Source organism: Zerene cesonia, chromosome 18 (genome assembly GCF_012273895.1).
Source record: "Zerene cesonia ecotype Mississippi chromosome 18, Zerene_cesonia_1.1, whole genome shotgun sequence".
NCBI classification, from domain to species: Eukaryota; Metazoa; Arthropoda; class Insecta; order Lepidoptera; family Pieridae; genus Zerene; species Zerene cesonia.
The window spans coordinates 6,064,218-6,082,737 of NC_052119.1; the positions used below are offsets into that span (position 1 = coordinate 6,064,218).

The window sequence follows — 18,520 nt, forward strand, 5'->3', positions numbered from 1 at the left end:
GCCAACATCTATTTTTCATCCCCCTAAATGATAAGAGTAAGGCAGAACAGCGTTTGCCGGGTCAGCTAGTATATTATAAAAATATGCATCTGTAACCTATATATTTTATTAAAAAGTGTCAGAGTTACACCACTTATAACTCAGAAAGGGCTGAACGGATTTTAATTTGATTTTTTGATAAGCCCATACAAAAGGAATTTGAAAAATAGGCAAAAAATATTCAGTCCGGTCAGAGCGGGGGTTTGCAGCTAATATTTGATAAAGAAACCACTCTTCATCATCATTAAATCAATTATTCAAAACAGGGACCAAGTTCCAGTTTTTGTTGAAGAACTAACCTTTTTTGGTTCCATTTATAAATATTCTTAATTTTTCCTTATATTTTTTCCGCCTTCAAAAAAGAGGTGGAAGTTCTCAATTCGACTGTATTTTTGTGTTTGTCACCGCATAGCTTTTACTAGGTGAACTGATTTTGATGATCGTTTATTTTATTTGAAAGTCTCCCGTGTTATCCCATTTAAGTTCTTATTCGGAGAATTAAAAGGCAGGTTAGTTTTTTGCAAAAAAAAATCATATTATTTTTAGTCTACGTTTTCCCCTTGTGTTTGGTTTTCCATGTAATAATACTTCGCTCAAAATGCACAGGTTGGCAACAACCAACCTATTGTTTTTATAACATACGTTGCCAAGACTGAACAGGAAAAAAGGTTTAAATATTGAGATCTTATAAATGCAACTATGGTAATGACGTTAAAAAGTTTAATTGTAGATATAGGTACGTTCGATTATGTACACGAGTAGGTTCGTATGGTAAGCAATTGCTATTAATGGAAATCGTCCTCTATTCTTGATTATAATTGAAACACGGTCGGGATGAATACCTATATTGATGTTAGTATTATATGATTTATGTACCACCATAAGGCTAACCACAATATTTGCTTCTGAAAGCTTCCATAGAAGACAAATCTTTAAGATTTGTGACGTTGTACAGGGCTGTCTTTCGATTTAAAAAAATATTTTTCAGAAGCAAGCCATGTTATCTGTGTGTGTCCCTGGTCAACCCAGGTGGAGCTGGGGCGAGCGGCTAACGGCTGTAATATGATCATCAACTATTATCGTTATAATTCGATAGTTCAATAGGTAATGTAGATTACGTTACCTATTATCGTGTTGTTACATGTTGACATGTATATGGAGCATTGCATAATAGCCAGCATAAGCGTTATATCGTTTCATTGAATATTTAAAAATACTGAACCTATTAACTGCTAAGGTCACCCACTTCTTCCCGGCTAAATTAAAAATCGGTGTGAAATAAACTGAATGAGTATAATAAAATGGCAAAAAGTATCATGCATCATCCGCTCCAAACTGGTGTTTAAAATAAATGGCGATTTGCTTCTTTTTAATTGCTTTTAGTGTGCAAAAGCCAATGACCTTCTTGATGGTTATACGATATTCTTATAAATTTCTTTCTTATGAGCAAATAGGAAGAGAGGCATGGAGGAAAGACTGAAACATGCACATAATACAGATTTATTTCCATATTTCCCAATTTTATTTTAATTAATATTTTGGCATTAATCAGGTTTTAAGCGTGTAATTGTTATTAGTATTTCTAAATTAAGCATAGGTAAATCGCTTTAAAATTAAAACAATGTATGACGAAATATGCTATTTACCACATAATAAAAATATTTCATTTTATTTTAAATCACTTCAATTTCCTACTTTACACAAGCGTTTGTCGATAAAATGCAGAATAAAAAGATTTAAAGTCGCTGCATAATAAATAACCTCGCAACTGAATGCAATACAATCAAATGGCTATAAATTACATCATTATTTTTTATAAATTATTCAGTTTGTAACTTGTAACGTCATTTTAAGCTCACACAGCAACGCAACCAGTTTTTGAACGTTCAGTTGTTGACTAGTTATCTTGGCCCGTGTGTAGAAAAATTAAAACAATACTAGAATTTTCCTTAAAACTTACTGCAGCTAGATCATGTGGCATTTAACTATACGCACGTTTGTAATTAAATGTTGTTAACATTCTTCAGAAAGAGCAGAGTGCATATGCAATGTAAACTGAGCAATTTAAGCGCTAAAAGTATTATAAATTTTGCTTAAATTAAGCTGATTATATCAGTATAATCTTTATACGAAAATAAATGCTTACTTATATTATAAATGCGAAAGTGTGTTTGTTTGTCTTTCTTTCATTTGAGCGATTTTATGGACTACCTACTTTTGACTGGAGTACTTTTTACCGATGTGAAACATTTCATCCCACGGGAATTACCTTCGGTTACAAAAGCTAGAAAAGTTAGTGAAATGTAACACAGTTTCGGATCGATTAAAAGAACCACAAAGCTTATGACGTACTCATTCTGCAGACATTTGCTCATATAATATTTGTCTTTTAACTTACAGTATTAATTCGAGTTATAATTTTACGGAGAATCTGTTGAAAAATATATAATATTGTTGTAACAGGAAAATATACAATTTTATATTCAATTATCCATTATTGCATGCAGCGAGCTGTACAAACTTTCGTTGATCTTTAAACACGACCCCTTCTCAAGCAAGCAAAAGCTAGCCTTGTATTTCTTAGAAAAATTGAAAGTAAACCTTTACTTTAACCTATACTTGAAATTGTATTGACAATTTATTCCATTGCGGTATTACACTTATGCGTTAATGAACGAAATAGACGCCGACGGGGCAAATAAACAAAATAATTTATAAGCAGTGTTAAAATACCTGCCAATCCGGTTGCTATACGGACGTCATATTATCTGTAATAAAATTCGCTTGCTAAGCATGCAAGTATGAAAGTTTATGTTTATGGAAGGTCTATTTATTTTACCTTTCATTTGTATGCAAAGGTTAGATATATTTAGATACAATAATGTCTATTTTAGAACTATAAAAGTAGCGGAGTGGCGATTAGGTGCAAGTTGTATTGGCCTACGAAGGCGTTACACACTTACATACCTACTAAGTACATCTTGTATTCTTTAATAGAATCTTATTTCCCCACAACACGGAAAATTCAGCAAAACTTAACTGTGTATAATTTATAAGCTTATTTTATTTTCCTAGAACATGTTACATGTTCTAGGAAAATGACTCATGAATAACTAGGAATACTAGGTATAGTATAATAAATGTAACAAAAATATATCATCATAATCATTTGTGTTAGTAGTAGAAGTAGTTAGTAGTGAGTTCGAAATTATTATTTACAGGAGACCATGACATGTACATCAGTATTTCATTTGTTTGCGGGTTTTATCTAATGTCTGAATAGATTTTAAGTGGATTTTAACTGGACAAAAAAGGACATTGAAGGACAAAATATTTAACAACACACTTGCATCTAGATATCTAGAAATACAATGCATCGTATTTCGTTACGGTTCTGCTTATTATAACTATAGTCCTCGTAGCTTATTGCAAGTTTTATTTTTTGCTAGATACCAGTTCATGTACCTACAAGCTATGTAAGTGTAGACAACATTTATATTGCAGGTAACAATCAAGAAAACACAAAAAGCTACAGTATTTTTTAAAATTTGGATTGACGCATGTAAAACAACTTCAAACATGTTATTAATAGACAATTAACGTTGTTTGGATGTAATTAGCTTACGTATTTTTGACGATTTGATTCCGAATTTTCCCTATTATTTATGTAAGACAATTTAATTGATTTTATTTCTTTTTAGTAAATTGAATTTCATGTTTTATGTATTAACACGATTAATTGTGTAATTTTAATTTCAAGCGATCTTTATTTATATTAAAGCTTTCAAGGTTGACAACAAGCTCCCAAAATTGTCAAATTATTATGTATCACAATATTTGACTCTTTATAATACAAGTATATGGTATAAGTATATAATTTTCTATTGTGGTAGCCGAGCACGCTTCGGCACGAATTGGGCCAGCTCGCACCGGGGAAGTACCACACCCCCACAGAAGACTGGCGTGAAATAGCATACTGCTGTGTTTCGTTCGGTGAGTGGGGGAGCCGGAGGCCCATTTCCCTTTCCTTACCCTTCCCATTCCTTTCCTTTATTCCTCTCATTAATCCTTTCCCAATTCCTTTCCAATTTGAAGTCGGCAATCCATTTGGAGAGACGTAAGGTCTGCAAACGACCTTACGCCTCTCCAAATGTTCATGGGCGGTGGTAGCGCTTACCATCAGGCGACCCACCAGCTCCATTGCCGACGGTGACATAAAAAAAAAAAAAAAAAAAAATATGGGGTCATATTTTTTTAAATTGATTATCATAATAATAACGGTATTATACCGATAACGGTTTATTAATAAAATTAATTATTTATTACGTAATATTATCTATGCTGAAAAATATCATTTTATAAAAAGTAGCAATATTTCTGTATACTATTTCAGGCCAATAAAGTATTGTTTGAATTAAAAATATAAGCATGAAATATTGTTACAAGTAATGTATTAATTATTTTAAAGATCACCGGATTTTTTTTCACAAGAAACAAATTTTATTTTATTTTAAAAATGTAAATAACACGCTTAAAAGGTTTCTTAAGGACCAACGGTACAAATATTCTGATCAGTAACAATGTAGCAATCAATTGGGGTCAATATTGTAAATAAGCAATGATTATGAAGGACAATAATTGAATACCGTGTCGATGAATTCAAATGCAATAATATTAATAATAAAATCATTAGGTACCTAACAATCACAGACGTGTACTTGTATATTAGAAACAAACTTATCGGCCGGCAATTCTCTCTTTAATGATAAATATGTTAATCTCATAATATAAGCTTCTTTGTAGCCAGTGAAAATGTATGTACCTTTTTCAAGATATTTTGTAGTCAAATAGAACTCTGAACGTTATTAATTAATCGTCAACAACGGTTCTGGTCCTTTATCAGTTCCACTCCTCATTAATTTGAGGAAATACACAATTCTTGTGAAAGTGGTTAGATATTTTATGAGAAAGTTGTTATCACAAGGTGTAAGAAGAGTAGCCTCTGTAGGGAGATGTTCGAAACCTTAAAGTAAGTTTTGACTTGAAAGGAATTTATCAGATAGTATATCTTATATACCTAATTAATAAAGTTTTGCGATTTCTCTATTCTGATTAACATACGAGTATAACGAGGCTAGCTTTTTTTTAATGTTAATAAAACATATTGCCTTGACTTTGTACTATGTCGGTGAACTTTAAGGTTTGATTAAATAATAATAGTAAGATTAATATTCAATCTATAGATTATAAGTCAGGTTATATAGAGATATTCCAACGTATTTTTTAACCTTGAACTACGAAATTCAAACTGCGAAGAATCGGAAATCCAAAACAATTAATAAAGAACATTGCCTATCTAATTTGGAAGACGAGCGTGCTTTTGCATGAATCGGGTCCAGCTTGTACCGGGGAAGTACCACTCACCCACGGAATGTTAGGTAAAACAGCTAAACGTGAAAGTCACTGTTTTTCGTACGATATGTGAAGATGTCCGGTACATTATTCGCTTCTGTCCAACTCGTTTAATCCCATAGTCAATTCCTCGCTCAACGCTTAATCGCTATTGGCCGTGATTGCTGACCATTCAATAAATGCAACAGATTTTTCGCATGCTTTTCAGTAATATAGTTATATCTAAATTGAACTTCTAAAACGACGTAAAAACTGTGAGTCATGTCAGTTACATCTAACATACCAACAAATATAATAATATAAATAAACAGGGAAATATCACTAGCAAGTACAGGTATTATTACATAACACGAAAAACAATTACCATAAAATTTGAATTTTTGTCTAAATTATGGTTAGCCTTGACTTTTAGGCCATTAATGTCGCATTAGATATTAATACTTGTATTGTTAATTTATTTTGCAGGTGTCGCGTTCCAGAATGTGAAGACGTCAATCCAACTGTGGAAATTCCTAAGTGGTGGCCGAAAGACGTGGACGCAAAATGCTTCAGACCAGTTGTGGACATGCGAAAATATCATATAGCAAACGATACATGTTCAAATAACACGTTTCTTGAAGTATTAGAGGAATGTCACGATTGGGTTTTTGAAAATGATAATTCGATAGTAGCTGCGGTAAGTCTGTTGTCTGATAATATCACGTTTCTTGAAGTTTGGATCTAAAACGTGATTCACGCTTCATAAGTAGCATAGTAATTAATTAACAAAACGTTGGGCATCAGGTTGTAAAATAATATTGATAGGCAGGTAATTATAATCTGGCTCATTTTCCATACTATGCAAGTTTTAGCTTATTAATTATTTATAGTTGGCGGATAAAAATACTGGTTCGCATTTATTTTTATTGTCATATAATACCTGAGTGGAACGATGGATGATTTCCTTGTCTTCAGAGTAAAGAGACGCTTCGAGACATTTACTGACGACGCGGTGACCATTGTGATTGAAAGGATAAATAAGTTTTTAATATAGATAAATTTTTACAAGTAAATATCTTGATAGCCAATATATTATTTTATGCAAAATTTGGAAGAATGTGGCAGATGACCGGAAATATAAATATACGTGGCGTATTAATGCTGGGCGGGCGGGAATTTCTAAATATGATGTAGGCATAATGACATAATAATAAGTACAAGTAGCATAACTCGAATAGGGTTTTATGTAGAGTACCGTTTTGGTATGTTAGTATATCCTATAGTGAACTCGGAGACCCTACTGTTATTATAACGCATTTCATAAATATGATATATAAAGAAAAAAAAATGGTCTCTGTAGGCTGCAACATTTTATTTCAAGTTAGAGGTCTAAACCTGTGACCAGATAAAAAAATGCTTGTTTTCTTCTATCATCATTTATGTCCATAAAAGATATAAATTCTGTTCATTTTATTCTATTTTGTACCGAAACCAGTCCTATTAATCGGCAATATATAATGTTAACGACCTGATACACACATTTATTCTGATTTCTTGTTTCAATTTAATCCTTTGGAATGTATATATTAAGAAAAGGAAGGGAAAGAAAAATTATAATAATGATGAGAAAACATTTTTGTTATTTATGTTGCCATTATATTAACGAAATACAATTTTATAACAGTGAAATAGAGGTCCATTCGACCCTCTTTTACACTTTTGCACACATGATTGACAATCTTTTCTTAAAGTCACAAATAGTGAAGATCGGGGAAGGGCAGAAGAAGGGGATTTCCGTGACCTCTTAAATCGACCTTGTCATAGTAACTCCCTACAGAGTCTCCAAATAGAGGATGGAAAAGGTGTATTTAATTTCATTCATATCGATTATAATACATCAAGTTACTTTAAGCAGAAGTGAGTGAAAAGCGACATTATCCCCCAGGAACAACAGCAGGGCCACGGAGGGTTTTAGAAAAATCCAGAACTTTCTTTTATCAGATTCTTAACATCAATTTTAAAAGAAAATTAATAAATAATTCATTTATATTAACATTAATCGTAAATGTCGGAAATAATTTCTCGATTGGCATACTGTAACAAAAAGCACAATATTTTATAATAACAGTTATCATAAATTATTTAAATAGTGAGTAATATCTGAAAGAGAAATATAAACTAATTTTAAATAATGTGACACATGCCATTATATATTATAGAATTGAATGCATGGTGTTTATTTATAACTCAGTTTATATTAAACAAAACATTACATCTTGCATAGAACAATACATCGTGTAAACTAATAATTACTTTAGTATTTCTAGCTCTTACACAATTCTATAATTGTTTAAATAAAATTTTATGACAATTTTTATGATGCGCGTTAAGTAATATACAATTCTAGACGTTTATAACAACATGTTTGTATATATATATGTTTGTAAATTCAAGTTAATAAGTATACTATTCTACGTATAAGTCAAATTAATTAAACTTTCTCTTTTTACTAAACGTACAATTGCATAGCTTTGTATTACACAAACACAATGTTGTGAAAACAAAAACGCAACCGCATTACTTTTAATCAGTACCGGAGTAGATCGTTATTTTAATTATAAACGGAACGTCATTTATTTTCCGAATTGCGTTTCAATGTCGTTGTGTATTTTTATTTGTAAGTCCATTCAAGACACTCGTATTAAAATGACAAAAAAATAAAACTATAAACAACTTACAGAACCCAGGATTGAGCAAGTAAGCTCTACAAATGTTTTGTTATTCCGATAATAAATTAAAAGTACTAAAAGCTCTCTTCTACAAGCTTTAATGCCAATTATAGTGCATTGACTTCAGTATAAACATAAGTATAAGATTATGCGTGTAGCGTGTATGTTAGCCAAATATCTTAAGAAAATTTTCTAGAAATATCTGATACTTCAATCAACATGTCTTCAAGGATATTGGCAGATACAGAGATTGAGAGAAGGTGACACGCAGTGATATTCTTGCAACAACAAGAGCGTCCGTTCAATTTTTACTAATAATAAATGTGTTTATTACTCACCAACCACGTAGTTTCGAAGGTGAAATTTCAAATAAATAAAATAATCTCACAACAACAACAACATAAACAAAAGTAGCAATCAGTTATGACTAATTTTTAAGTTGCATCATCTGTTCAAAGATAGACACATCTATTTTAAATTATTTATGCATCTTCTAATAATAAAGAATTTGGCATGTGTGAAGATGAGACGGGACTCATTGCTATTGCATATATTTTTACACTTTAAATAAATAATATGATCTACTCGTAAGTGTAACATTATGCAGATGTACGTGCTTAATAAAAATGCAAAACTATTATCTGCATATATTTTTCAGTTAAAATAAGAATAAAATCAGAATATTTACTCATAACAATGGCATAAGTTACTTTGGATTAAGATTGTCGATAAAACTATGCATAAAGTAGTACACAAATATGATTATTTTGTTATTATACCTAATACTATAGCAATTGAGGTCATGTATTCGCAACTCGATACATAGACATTATAATGATATGTGCAAACAAATTTTGTATTGCAGGACACACCACGAAGTAACATGGAAATTATTATAGTTATACCCCGTCTAGGTCAAGTCGATACTCAACTAATAGCAATGTATATTTGATTTTAAATTATGTACAGTAACTATATTTAAATCATGTTATTTAAGAGTAAATAAATTTAATATAAATGTTACTTGTATGATATACGGCTATAGGCTGCAGACACTATTATCATTCACACATATATCACTTTTTAATGTAATGAAGAAAAAATTTTTGTTGTTCACTATTATTTTTCCTTTTACAGTTGAACTTGGGGTGTGCATCGTGGAAATCGACGCTCGTTGGCTTCATTCACAACGCAGGAATGATCGTATCAATGATGTTGACTGGATGGATAGCTGATAAGTAAGTTGGTCGATTTATGAATCTTCTGAGGATACAAAATAGTAAATATGTTTTGTTTAACATATTAGGGTTATGGTATATGGTAAAGAATATATAAGAGATCTTTTACAAATCGACTGCATTGATCGATCTCCTTTTTAACGGGTAGTAAAATTTATTTATTTTTCAGGATAGGCAGAAAGCCGACTATCATCATGTGTTCAATCGGCGGTGCAGTAGGATTGTGCAAAATATTTATAACCAACTACTATGCATATCTTGGCGTTGAATTTCTGGAGTCCGTGCTGGCGTCTGGACTTTATACAGTGGCTGTGGTTTTGTGTTAGTATTTTATATAATTACTAGCTGCGCCCCGCGGTTTCACCCGCGTAAGTCCGTATCCCGTAGGAATATCGGGATAAAAAATAGATGTTAGCCGATTCTCAGACCTACCCAATATGCTTACCAAATTTCAGAGGAATCGGTCAAGCCGTTTCGGAGGAGTATGGCAACGAAAACTGTGACACGAGAATTTTATATATTAGAAGTTCCCAAGCCTGTACTTGATATCAATTATTTTTCAATTATAATAATACTACTTTGTTTTTTCAGTAATTGAAGTCGGTGGTGAAAGCAAAAGAGTTAGTGCTGGTGTTATTTTCTCGTACGCTGTATACATTGGAGAAGTATGCTTCGCTTTTATAGCACTGGGTTTGAAATATTGGAAATTACTTATAATTGTTGTATATGCGCCTATGATACTCTTTATTGCATATGTGCTTATTCTTAGAGAAAGCACTAGATGGCAGATGCTTAGAGGAAAAATGGATGAATGTAAAGACACGCTGAAGATGATTACAAAAATGAATAAATTACAAGTTTCGGAAAAAGAAATAAGTGAAACGAGTGACGAAGATTTAAGATTCCAATTTAACGTCGTGATACAGAAAGAGAAGGAAAGAATGAAAGATATTTTTGCGTCGAAAGAGATAATGATACGTTTGTCAGTTACATCGTTTTGTTTCTTCGCGTCTAGTTTTCTCTATTATGGATTAGCCGTTCATTCAGTTCTATTGCCGGGCAATAAATACACAAATTTTATTCTGGCATCTATTTCTTCATTTCCTGGAGATTTAATTGCATTGTATACGTTCAATAAGTATGGAAGAAAAGTCTCACTGCAATGTGGTTATGTCTGTTCGGCATTTTTCTTGATCGTGCAGTCGTATTCTCCTGATTGTAAGTATTGAATAATTTATTTCCTTATAATTTATTTTATAATTATAATTACTTATGATTTACTTCCTTTGACAATAGTAAGCTCATAACATAGAAGAAATAATATCCTCTTAAATTGACAAGTAAGTCTCTATATAAATTTATTAAAATATTTTTTTTTCAGCAATATTGTGGTTGAAAGTAGTTTTATTCCTTTGTGGAAAACTCGGTGTTGTCGTCTGCTTTACTGGAATTTATACATACACGTTGGAATTGTTTCCAACGAGTGTCCGCGGCACTCTTATTGGATGTGGCAACACCGCTGCGAGATTCGGAAGCATGTTGGCGCCCTTAACTCCTTTATTAGTAAGTACAATGAATTATTTGTAAATATTAAATAGAGATTTTGCGGTTTCTTACCAGATGGCTATACCTATCTGAAGAAACCTAAGTTCAGATACTTTTTTTTCGATGCAAACGTGGTTATTGATTTTACTATCCTTGCTGATGACCTGTTTGTTATTTCAAACTCAAATTCAAATATTTATTTATTCAATTAGACTTCTTATAGAAGCACTTTCGAATCGTCATTTTATACAGTTTTAACATTGACCACCGGTTCGGAAAGCACTTTCCACAGAGCCGGCAAAAAACTAGTGTAGGTGCTTTTTTTAAATAAAATCAATTTTACAATTAAGCTCTACATAATTTGTAATATGTACTTAACAATGATGCCCAAGAAATGTCTTGTGGTTCTTAAGCGACAACATTCCATGGATTGTCATCTTTCATATATTCATTAATGCTTTAGTAGGCTCTCTAAACTAATACATTTTAAATACAGTTTTTGAATTTAACACTACTAAACGATTGAATACTTTGAGGAATTCTATTGTAGAAGCGTATTCAATTATTAAGCTTATTAAAAATTAAGAAAAACAAAAAATAAAATTGAAAACATAAAAACATAATAAAAGGTTACCTTAAAGCTGGTATGGTGGTTGATAAGCCGCTACCTATTATTGAGAAAGCTTGAACATACATACCTACACACCAATTAATAAATTAATAAAAAACACATTTCCAGTAATTGTTCAGGAGACTGCTTATCACTAGTTAAGAAACAAATTAATAAACTTTTTAATATGATTACTATTATTTCTTTTCAGACGACCGAATTATCTGCTTTGCCGGCCATACTGTTCGCATCTGTAGCCTTAGTAGCAGCCGCTCTACTCACGTTCACACCAGAAACGAAGACATTGCCCATGTTCGATACTATAGCACAAGTAGAAGCTCACAAATCTAAAATAATGACGCATTTATGAACAAATTCCTTCATGTTGTTTAAGAAATACGTTAAACGGCTATAAGTTATTTTGACATTAAAAACCTACCTTCGTCAAAAAGACTGACGTCCGGGCCTTGACATTTTTATTGCTTTTTGATTATGAGACGTTACTATTATTTATAATAAATAATAATGATGTAGGTGCCTGTACCTGACGCGTTGAACTTGAAGAAGTGTGAAATTCATCAGTAATTATTGATCTATATTATATAAAAAGTTTATGCCCAACAGTTTGAAAACAGACAAAAAATATGTGCCATTTATATAAATAACATTTATCTTTAATAATGTGATGGATGAAGTATTTAAGTAATATAAGAGAAATTTGTGCAAATTGGTTATATAACGTTTAAAAGGAAACAGAATATATCACAAAACATTATAGTGTTATATTATCTGTGGCATAACGTGAACTCACGTAGTTTATCTCTTATGAAAAATACTTAATAACAATATCTACCTGTTGCAACCTTTTAGTTTTTAATAAATAAGACTATCTATTTATGTGAAAAAATCAACAGATATTCTTTTCTGTTTATATCTAAGAGCTACATATATAAAAAACAAAAATTACAAGCTATTTACCAAAAAAAAAAAACACACAAAAAACACGAAATATGAAAATCAAATACATAATCTTAAAAACATATAATACTATGTTTTTTATTAAAAAAATTAGGAGAATCGATGAACTAGTTCGTATCAATTTTAATAATCAAGCTACCGAAATGTGAAAGAGAAAAATAATAAGAATTAGATATTCTTATTTTCTTATATCGGTTGTGATTTGTGAATCATCAAAATCAATCAATAATCATGAAATTATTCGTAGAGTGTAACTATATAACATTTCAATAAAAATTCATTATATAAATATTGTAGTTATGCAGAAAAACGCATTTTTAAATATTTAGATATATTTTTGCTATATTTAACATTCCAGCTGCTTTCTTTACTCTCAGCACATCCACTCAATAGATTTTTCTTTTTAGATACAAAGACAGAGGTTCAAAAGATTTTGTATTTAAGTAAAAAAAAGAAACGAGATTTATTTTTCATTCGGTTAATTTAAGCATCTTATTTTTAACAGACCGATAACAAGACTACGTTTATCAAAAGAAAACAGTTAGAAAGTATTCGTAAGAAACCATTTTGTATTGCCAAGCGCTTACTTAGGAATTTAAGTTTAAGTAATCTATGGTGCTTAATACTTTGCTGAGCTGAAATGCATCCAAATAAATCGTAACTAGATTGAATAATATTAGTTTATATTATGCAAATCATTATCTTTATAATTGTATAAGTAATGTATATTATAACATAATTTTAACAATTTAATTGTATTGTTCTTCACCATTATAATGTATAATAATATAATTTGACAAAAAATTTAATGGCAAATAAAATATTGTACTCCTTGTCTATTTCATTTGATTTTTATGTTATACGTTTATTTTATATTAATGGGTAAGGTCAATACCTTTAAAATTTGAAAGAAGCTCGCGTGTGCTAGTGTTAATAAGAATCGTCAAAATAGGTTTATCCATTCGAAAATACAGAATTAAGAAACGTAGAAAAGTCGAATTGTGAAATCTTTCATTTTTAAGTCTGTTAATTAATAAAACTATAGATTATTAATATTAAACTAAAATTTACTAAGTGATGTAATTCTATCTACTATAGTTTTTACTTTTCGGATACCCGCTCGTACATTTACAACTCTTACTAGTGATCCACCTGGCTCCATCCATCCACGTAAATAGGCTATAGCATTCAGAGAATACGTAAATATAATATCGTGTCGATACGCTGGCAATCTGCATACTAAATGCGTGTCTGCAAGTTACCACGCGTTTTTGTGTAACTCTAATTTACGGTACGTACTTTGGAGAATAACATTATTTTTAAATAATTGGAGTACGCTGTACGACCCATTACATATTCTATGCCTCATGTCAATTGGCCGACACTTGACAAATAACCATAGATGTATGGAATTTACACCTTACAACTGACACTGGCAATAAGTCTTAGCTCATTGCATTATTTGGAATAAAAATATTGACACAGATAGTAACTGTCAAATTGACACATTGACATTGTTATAACCTATAAAAATCGAATAACAAAGCGTGAGTTACGAATAAAAGAAAAAAGATTGTCTCCAGTTGATTAGGATACATCAATTGTCTAAATTAATAGCTGCGACACAAACAGTGAAATAAAAACAGCTCTTATTGATTCACTAAATATACAATGGCAGGCTTTGTGGTTCGAAGTACGAATGGGAAGAAGGTAAGATTCATTTAGGAAACAAATTTATAACATTTGTATAATTTATTGACTTAATGATCGAATGTTTTTAAGGGTAAAGCTTTATTTGCTACGAAACAATACAACGAAGGCGATGTTATCTTGGAAGAAGATCCATTAGTATCGTGTCAATTCGCTTGGAATGCAGCGTACCGGTACATGGCATGTGACCATTGTATGAGGTAATTTTTTTTTTAAATATGGATACGTTTCATTGTATTGCCATGTTTCAACGTTGCTATATGTCGTAGGCCTTTGGAAACACCAGAACAAAATGTTCGAAGATTAGCTGCAAAGCCCGATATCGTGCTACCCCATGCTAATAACTTCGAAGCAGATTTGATGAATGTGGCCAGTTGCAATCAGTGTGGAATTTTGTATTGTTGCGAAGGATGCCGAGATCAAGCTCTTGTCAGCTATCACAGATCTCTGTGCTATGATCAGACTGATGCAAGGCATCCCATCCACATATTGTTGGAAGCATGGAAGTGAGTTGTAAAATTATTCTTTGTCTTTGTTTTTTACATATATCATATGTATCATAGTATTTGCTCTTGTAAAAAAATCATCATCATTCTTAAGATGTTTATATATTGAAAGTGTTTCTTGCCGGACTATTATAATATACTTATGTTCATATATATTATATAATATCCCCTAAACAAAATAAAATTCACTGTCTAAAATCTATATATAATAATTTAAAACAACACATAATCATTAATAACAATGTTTTGCAGGCAAATGCATTACCCTCCTGAAACAACAAGTGTAATGCTCTTAGTGAGAATACTAGCATACATAAAACAGCACCCAGACCCTACTGTAGCAGCAGCTACTGTCAAACAGTTCTGTCACAGGACCGTTAATGAAGACGCAGAGCTAGTTCACAAATTACTTGGTGAGCAGTTTAGCGATCAGCTGAACACATTGAGAGAGTTAACGGCTAGTGTGATTAGTGGCGATAGTATACAGGAGGTGAGTTTCTATGTAGCAAATAATCAAAGTCATACATGGGAATGTATGACAAAATTAAATAAGAATGAATAGCAGTACAAGTAGAGTGAATAGCAAAAAAAGTAGCAATACAATTAGGGAGATAAAAACTAAAAAAAGACTCATTGCTTTTTCTAGAGTAAATAGATATAGAATAAACCGTTTATTATATATGAACTAAATGAAATTCATATCTTTGTCACTTCCCATTCCTTTTCTAATACAATTATAAAAACGTCAGCCGTCTTGTGTATGGTATTTTTCATTCTTGTTAATATGATTAATGAAGTGTAACTAAGTAGAGATAATTTTTCATTCCAAGATAAAAAACCATTTAACTAACTTCACTTTCACACATTTCTTTTTCAGTTCCTAACTCCAGAAGGTTATTGTGCTCTTATGGCTCTTGTTGGTACAAATGGCCAAGGAATTGGTACCAGCCCTTTAGCTCAATGGGTGAACTCTGTGTCTCAGTTAGCCATGTCTGATGATGAAAGACAACAAATGGATTTGTTTATTGATAAACTATATAAAGATGTCGAGAATGGTAGGTACTATTAGTAGCATTATTTATTCCAATAATCATGTTTGACACCAAAATATGATATAAAGAAATGTAAAAATCAATAATGATTTAATAAGAAAATTGGATATAATAATTATAAGTAACACCAACTCTATACTATACAACTTAAGGAATATTCTTTGTATTTTTGTAAGTATTCAAGAATTATGTTTGGTAATTAAAAACAAAATGTGGTTTAAGATGTAATTGTCTCCATATATTTCAGAATCAGGCCAATTCCTAAACACAGAAGGTTCTGGACTGTTCCAGCTACAGAGTGCATGCAACCATAGTTGTGGTCCAAATGCAGAGTCATCTTTTCCATATGGAAATCACAGGATACAGTTAAAAGCTGTTAAAACAATAATGCCAGGAGAGGAAATTTGTATCAGTTATCTGGATGAGTGTTCATTGCAGCGGTCAAGGCATTCACGTCAAAAGGTAGTTTATCTTATACCTTTAAACGAGCAATTCTTGTATATATATCATTGGAATCTCGGAATCGGCTCCAACGATTTTCATGAAATTTAGTATATAGGGGGTTTCGGGGGCGATAAATCGATCTAGCTAGGAATCTTTTTTAGAAAATGTCATATTCGTGTTTTATTCGTGTTTTTTTTTCCTGACATCTATTGGTGAATAATAATACTATTTTGGTTCGTAGATAGCTGGACAACTGAAATAACACATAGGCACTTTTTATACCGATATTCCTACGGGATACGGACTTACGCGGTTTCAACCGCGGGTCACAGCTAGTCTTATTTTATTAGAAACAACCTTCAGCTTCGCCCGCCTTGATTCCAGATAAGAAAATGGCTTATGATACTGATGAATATTTTTTATACTATGTCTATCATTAAAAGAATTTTCAAAATCAGTTCAGGTAGATGCAGAGATTATAACATAGAACCTTTTTTTTTTTATGTCATAGTCAGCAATGGAGTTGGTGGGTCGCCTGATGGTAAGCGCTACCACCGCCCATGAACATTTGGAGAGGCGTAACGTCGATTGCTGACCTTACGCCTCTACAAATGGAAGGCCGACTTAAAATGGGAAGGGAATAAGAAAGGATTGACGAGAGGAATGAAGGAAAGGAATGGGAAGGGTGTGAGCTGGCCCAATCCATTCAATTTAAAATAAGAACTTGTTCTTTTAGGATTCACATTTGAAATAATTTTCTTTCAGGAACTAGCTGAAAACTATCTATTTGTGTGCTGGTGCGAGCGGTGCACATCAGAGAGTTCCCAACCCGACATCACCAGTGAAGAGGATATGAGTGATGATGAGTTTGATGATGAAGATGACTGATGTTCCAACCTGCTGGCCTTCTGCTTGCTTGGCCTATAGACACTTGTGTGCAATGTTGTTAATTATAAGAAAATATTTTTTATGTTTTTGATTTTTTACTTTCCATTTTTGACATCCCTATTAGACATATGTGTGCTGAGTTTAAATATTTTGTAAATGAACTTTGTTGTGTGTTTATAAGAATGATTGTTTTGAAATGTGTATAAATATGGTAATCTCTATTATATTACTTAGCTTTATTTTCCCGTGCTTTGCGTCTTACGTAGTAGTTTTATGGTATGTCTGGTATTCCTTTTTAATATTCAGTTGTTATCAAGTATGACTTACAAGATTGCATCATTTACATTACTTACAAGATTGCATCATTCGAAATTTAATTACGAGCTTCAAATTTGGGTAGTTTTTTTTTGTTAAATCTAAAGTCTGGAATTTAATTATAGCTGGTGTATGCACTAGTGTCAACATTACTGTAACAAATAACGTTTAATTTGTTTTAATCAAATGCTATTTTAGCTTAAGTTTACATGCATTTTTAACGAAATAATTTAGGTAAAATTAAGCGTAAAAGTCTATATTCGGATTATTGATTACTATATAATAGTACAAGCACTATGGACTTGTTAATAAGAGTTAGATTGGGATGAATTGTTTATACTTTTAAAGAAATTAATGGTAAGTTCAATGTATACAAAATATTATCTATTGTTACTACGGATTACCGCGCCCAGACACTTTAAAAAGTATGTCATATTAGTAAAATTATGCAGTGTTTCATATCTTCAAATCAACTTAAATGGCCTAAGTGTGAGAAAGCATTAATTAATTTGATTAAAAAGTTTATATCAAATAGCAACTGTCACTACTGCATCAGTTAAATTTAACGCTCATTTGTTGTAAAAAATCGCAATTATTGTTTTCGAGGGAGGCAGTAACTAATTTGTAGGAAGGTACTATTTAATATCGTGGAATTAGGAATAATATGTTTGATGTTGTAATTGTTGTACTTTATAAATACGGCCTAAAAATACTGATATATATTTTATTGTAAGGTTAAACATAACAAAACAAACGTCTATAAAAAATAATTACTAGTTATTAAACATTTTCGTGTTATATTTTTGAACGCGCTGTAAAAATACCTGTTGGTATATGAATTGGGTGTGATAATTTAAGATAAATTAATAAATGGCCTAATTTACACTATCTACTAAATAAAGCTAACGAGTTTGTAAGTTTGAACACGCATATATCTGAATGCTAAAGGCTATATAAGTACCACGGTTTAAACCGGGGTGGACCTCTAATTTGTAAATATAATATGTGCCAATCTGTAATCTTCTACTTTGTGGTTAACATAGAACACGTCGTTTAAAATTTTTCGTAATGTATG

At 31.5% G+C, this 18,520-nt stretch overlaps 2 protein-coding genes across 2 annotated transcripts in view; both read left to right on the plus strand.

Annotated features, from left to right (window-relative positions):
- Positions 1 to 12,530, plus strand: part of LOC119833989 (organic cation transporter protein-like) — a 16,833-nt gene extending 4,303 nt beyond the window's left edge. The window contains exons 2-7 of the mRNA XM_038358254.1: positions 5,917 to 6,127; positions 9,297 to 9,397; positions 9,567 to 9,718; positions 9,989 to 10,615; positions 10,779 to 10,960; positions 11,764 to 12,530. Coding sequence (XP_038214182.1) covers positions 5,917 to 6,127; positions 9,297 to 9,397; positions 9,567 to 9,718; positions 9,989 to 10,615; positions 10,779 to 10,960; positions 11,764 to 11,922 — 1,432 coding nt within the window. The 3' untranslated portion in view covers positions 11,923 to 12,530. The remainder of the gene's footprint in view (positions 1 to 5,916; positions 6,128 to 9,296; positions 9,398 to 9,566; positions 9,719 to 9,988; positions 10,616 to 10,778; positions 10,961 to 11,763) is intronic.
- Positions 12,531 to 14,015: 1,485 nt separating this feature from the next.
- LOC119833994 (SET and MYND domain-containing protein 5) lies at positions 14,016 to 17,434 on the plus strand. Its single transcript, XM_038358261.1, has 7 exons — positions 14,016 to 14,240; positions 14,313 to 14,440; positions 14,510 to 14,746; positions 14,999 to 15,236; positions 15,624 to 15,801; positions 16,046 to 16,260; positions 17,008 to 17,434. Exons 1-7 carry the CDS (start codon positions 14,202 to 14,204, stop codon positions 17,128 to 17,130), a joined length of 1,158 nt encoding a protein of 385 aa, XP_038214189.1. The 5' UTR covers positions 14,016 to 14,201; the 3' UTR covers positions 17,131 to 17,434.
- The last annotated feature ends 1,086 nt before the right edge of the window (positions 17,435 to 18,520 follow it).

Coding starts and splice junctions, on each gene's coding strand:
- LOC119833994 (XM_038358261.1), top strand. CDS start 14,202: ATGGCAGGCTTTGTGGTTCGAAGTACGAATGGGAAGAAG. Junction 14,241..14,312: donor GAAGTACGAATGGGAAGAAG/GTAAGATTCATT, acceptor AATGTTTTTAAG/GGTAAAGCTTTATTTGCTAC. Junction 16,261..17,007: donor CAAGGCATTCACGTCAAAAG/GTAGTTTATCTT, acceptor ATTTTCTTTCAG/GAACTAGCTGAAAACTATCT.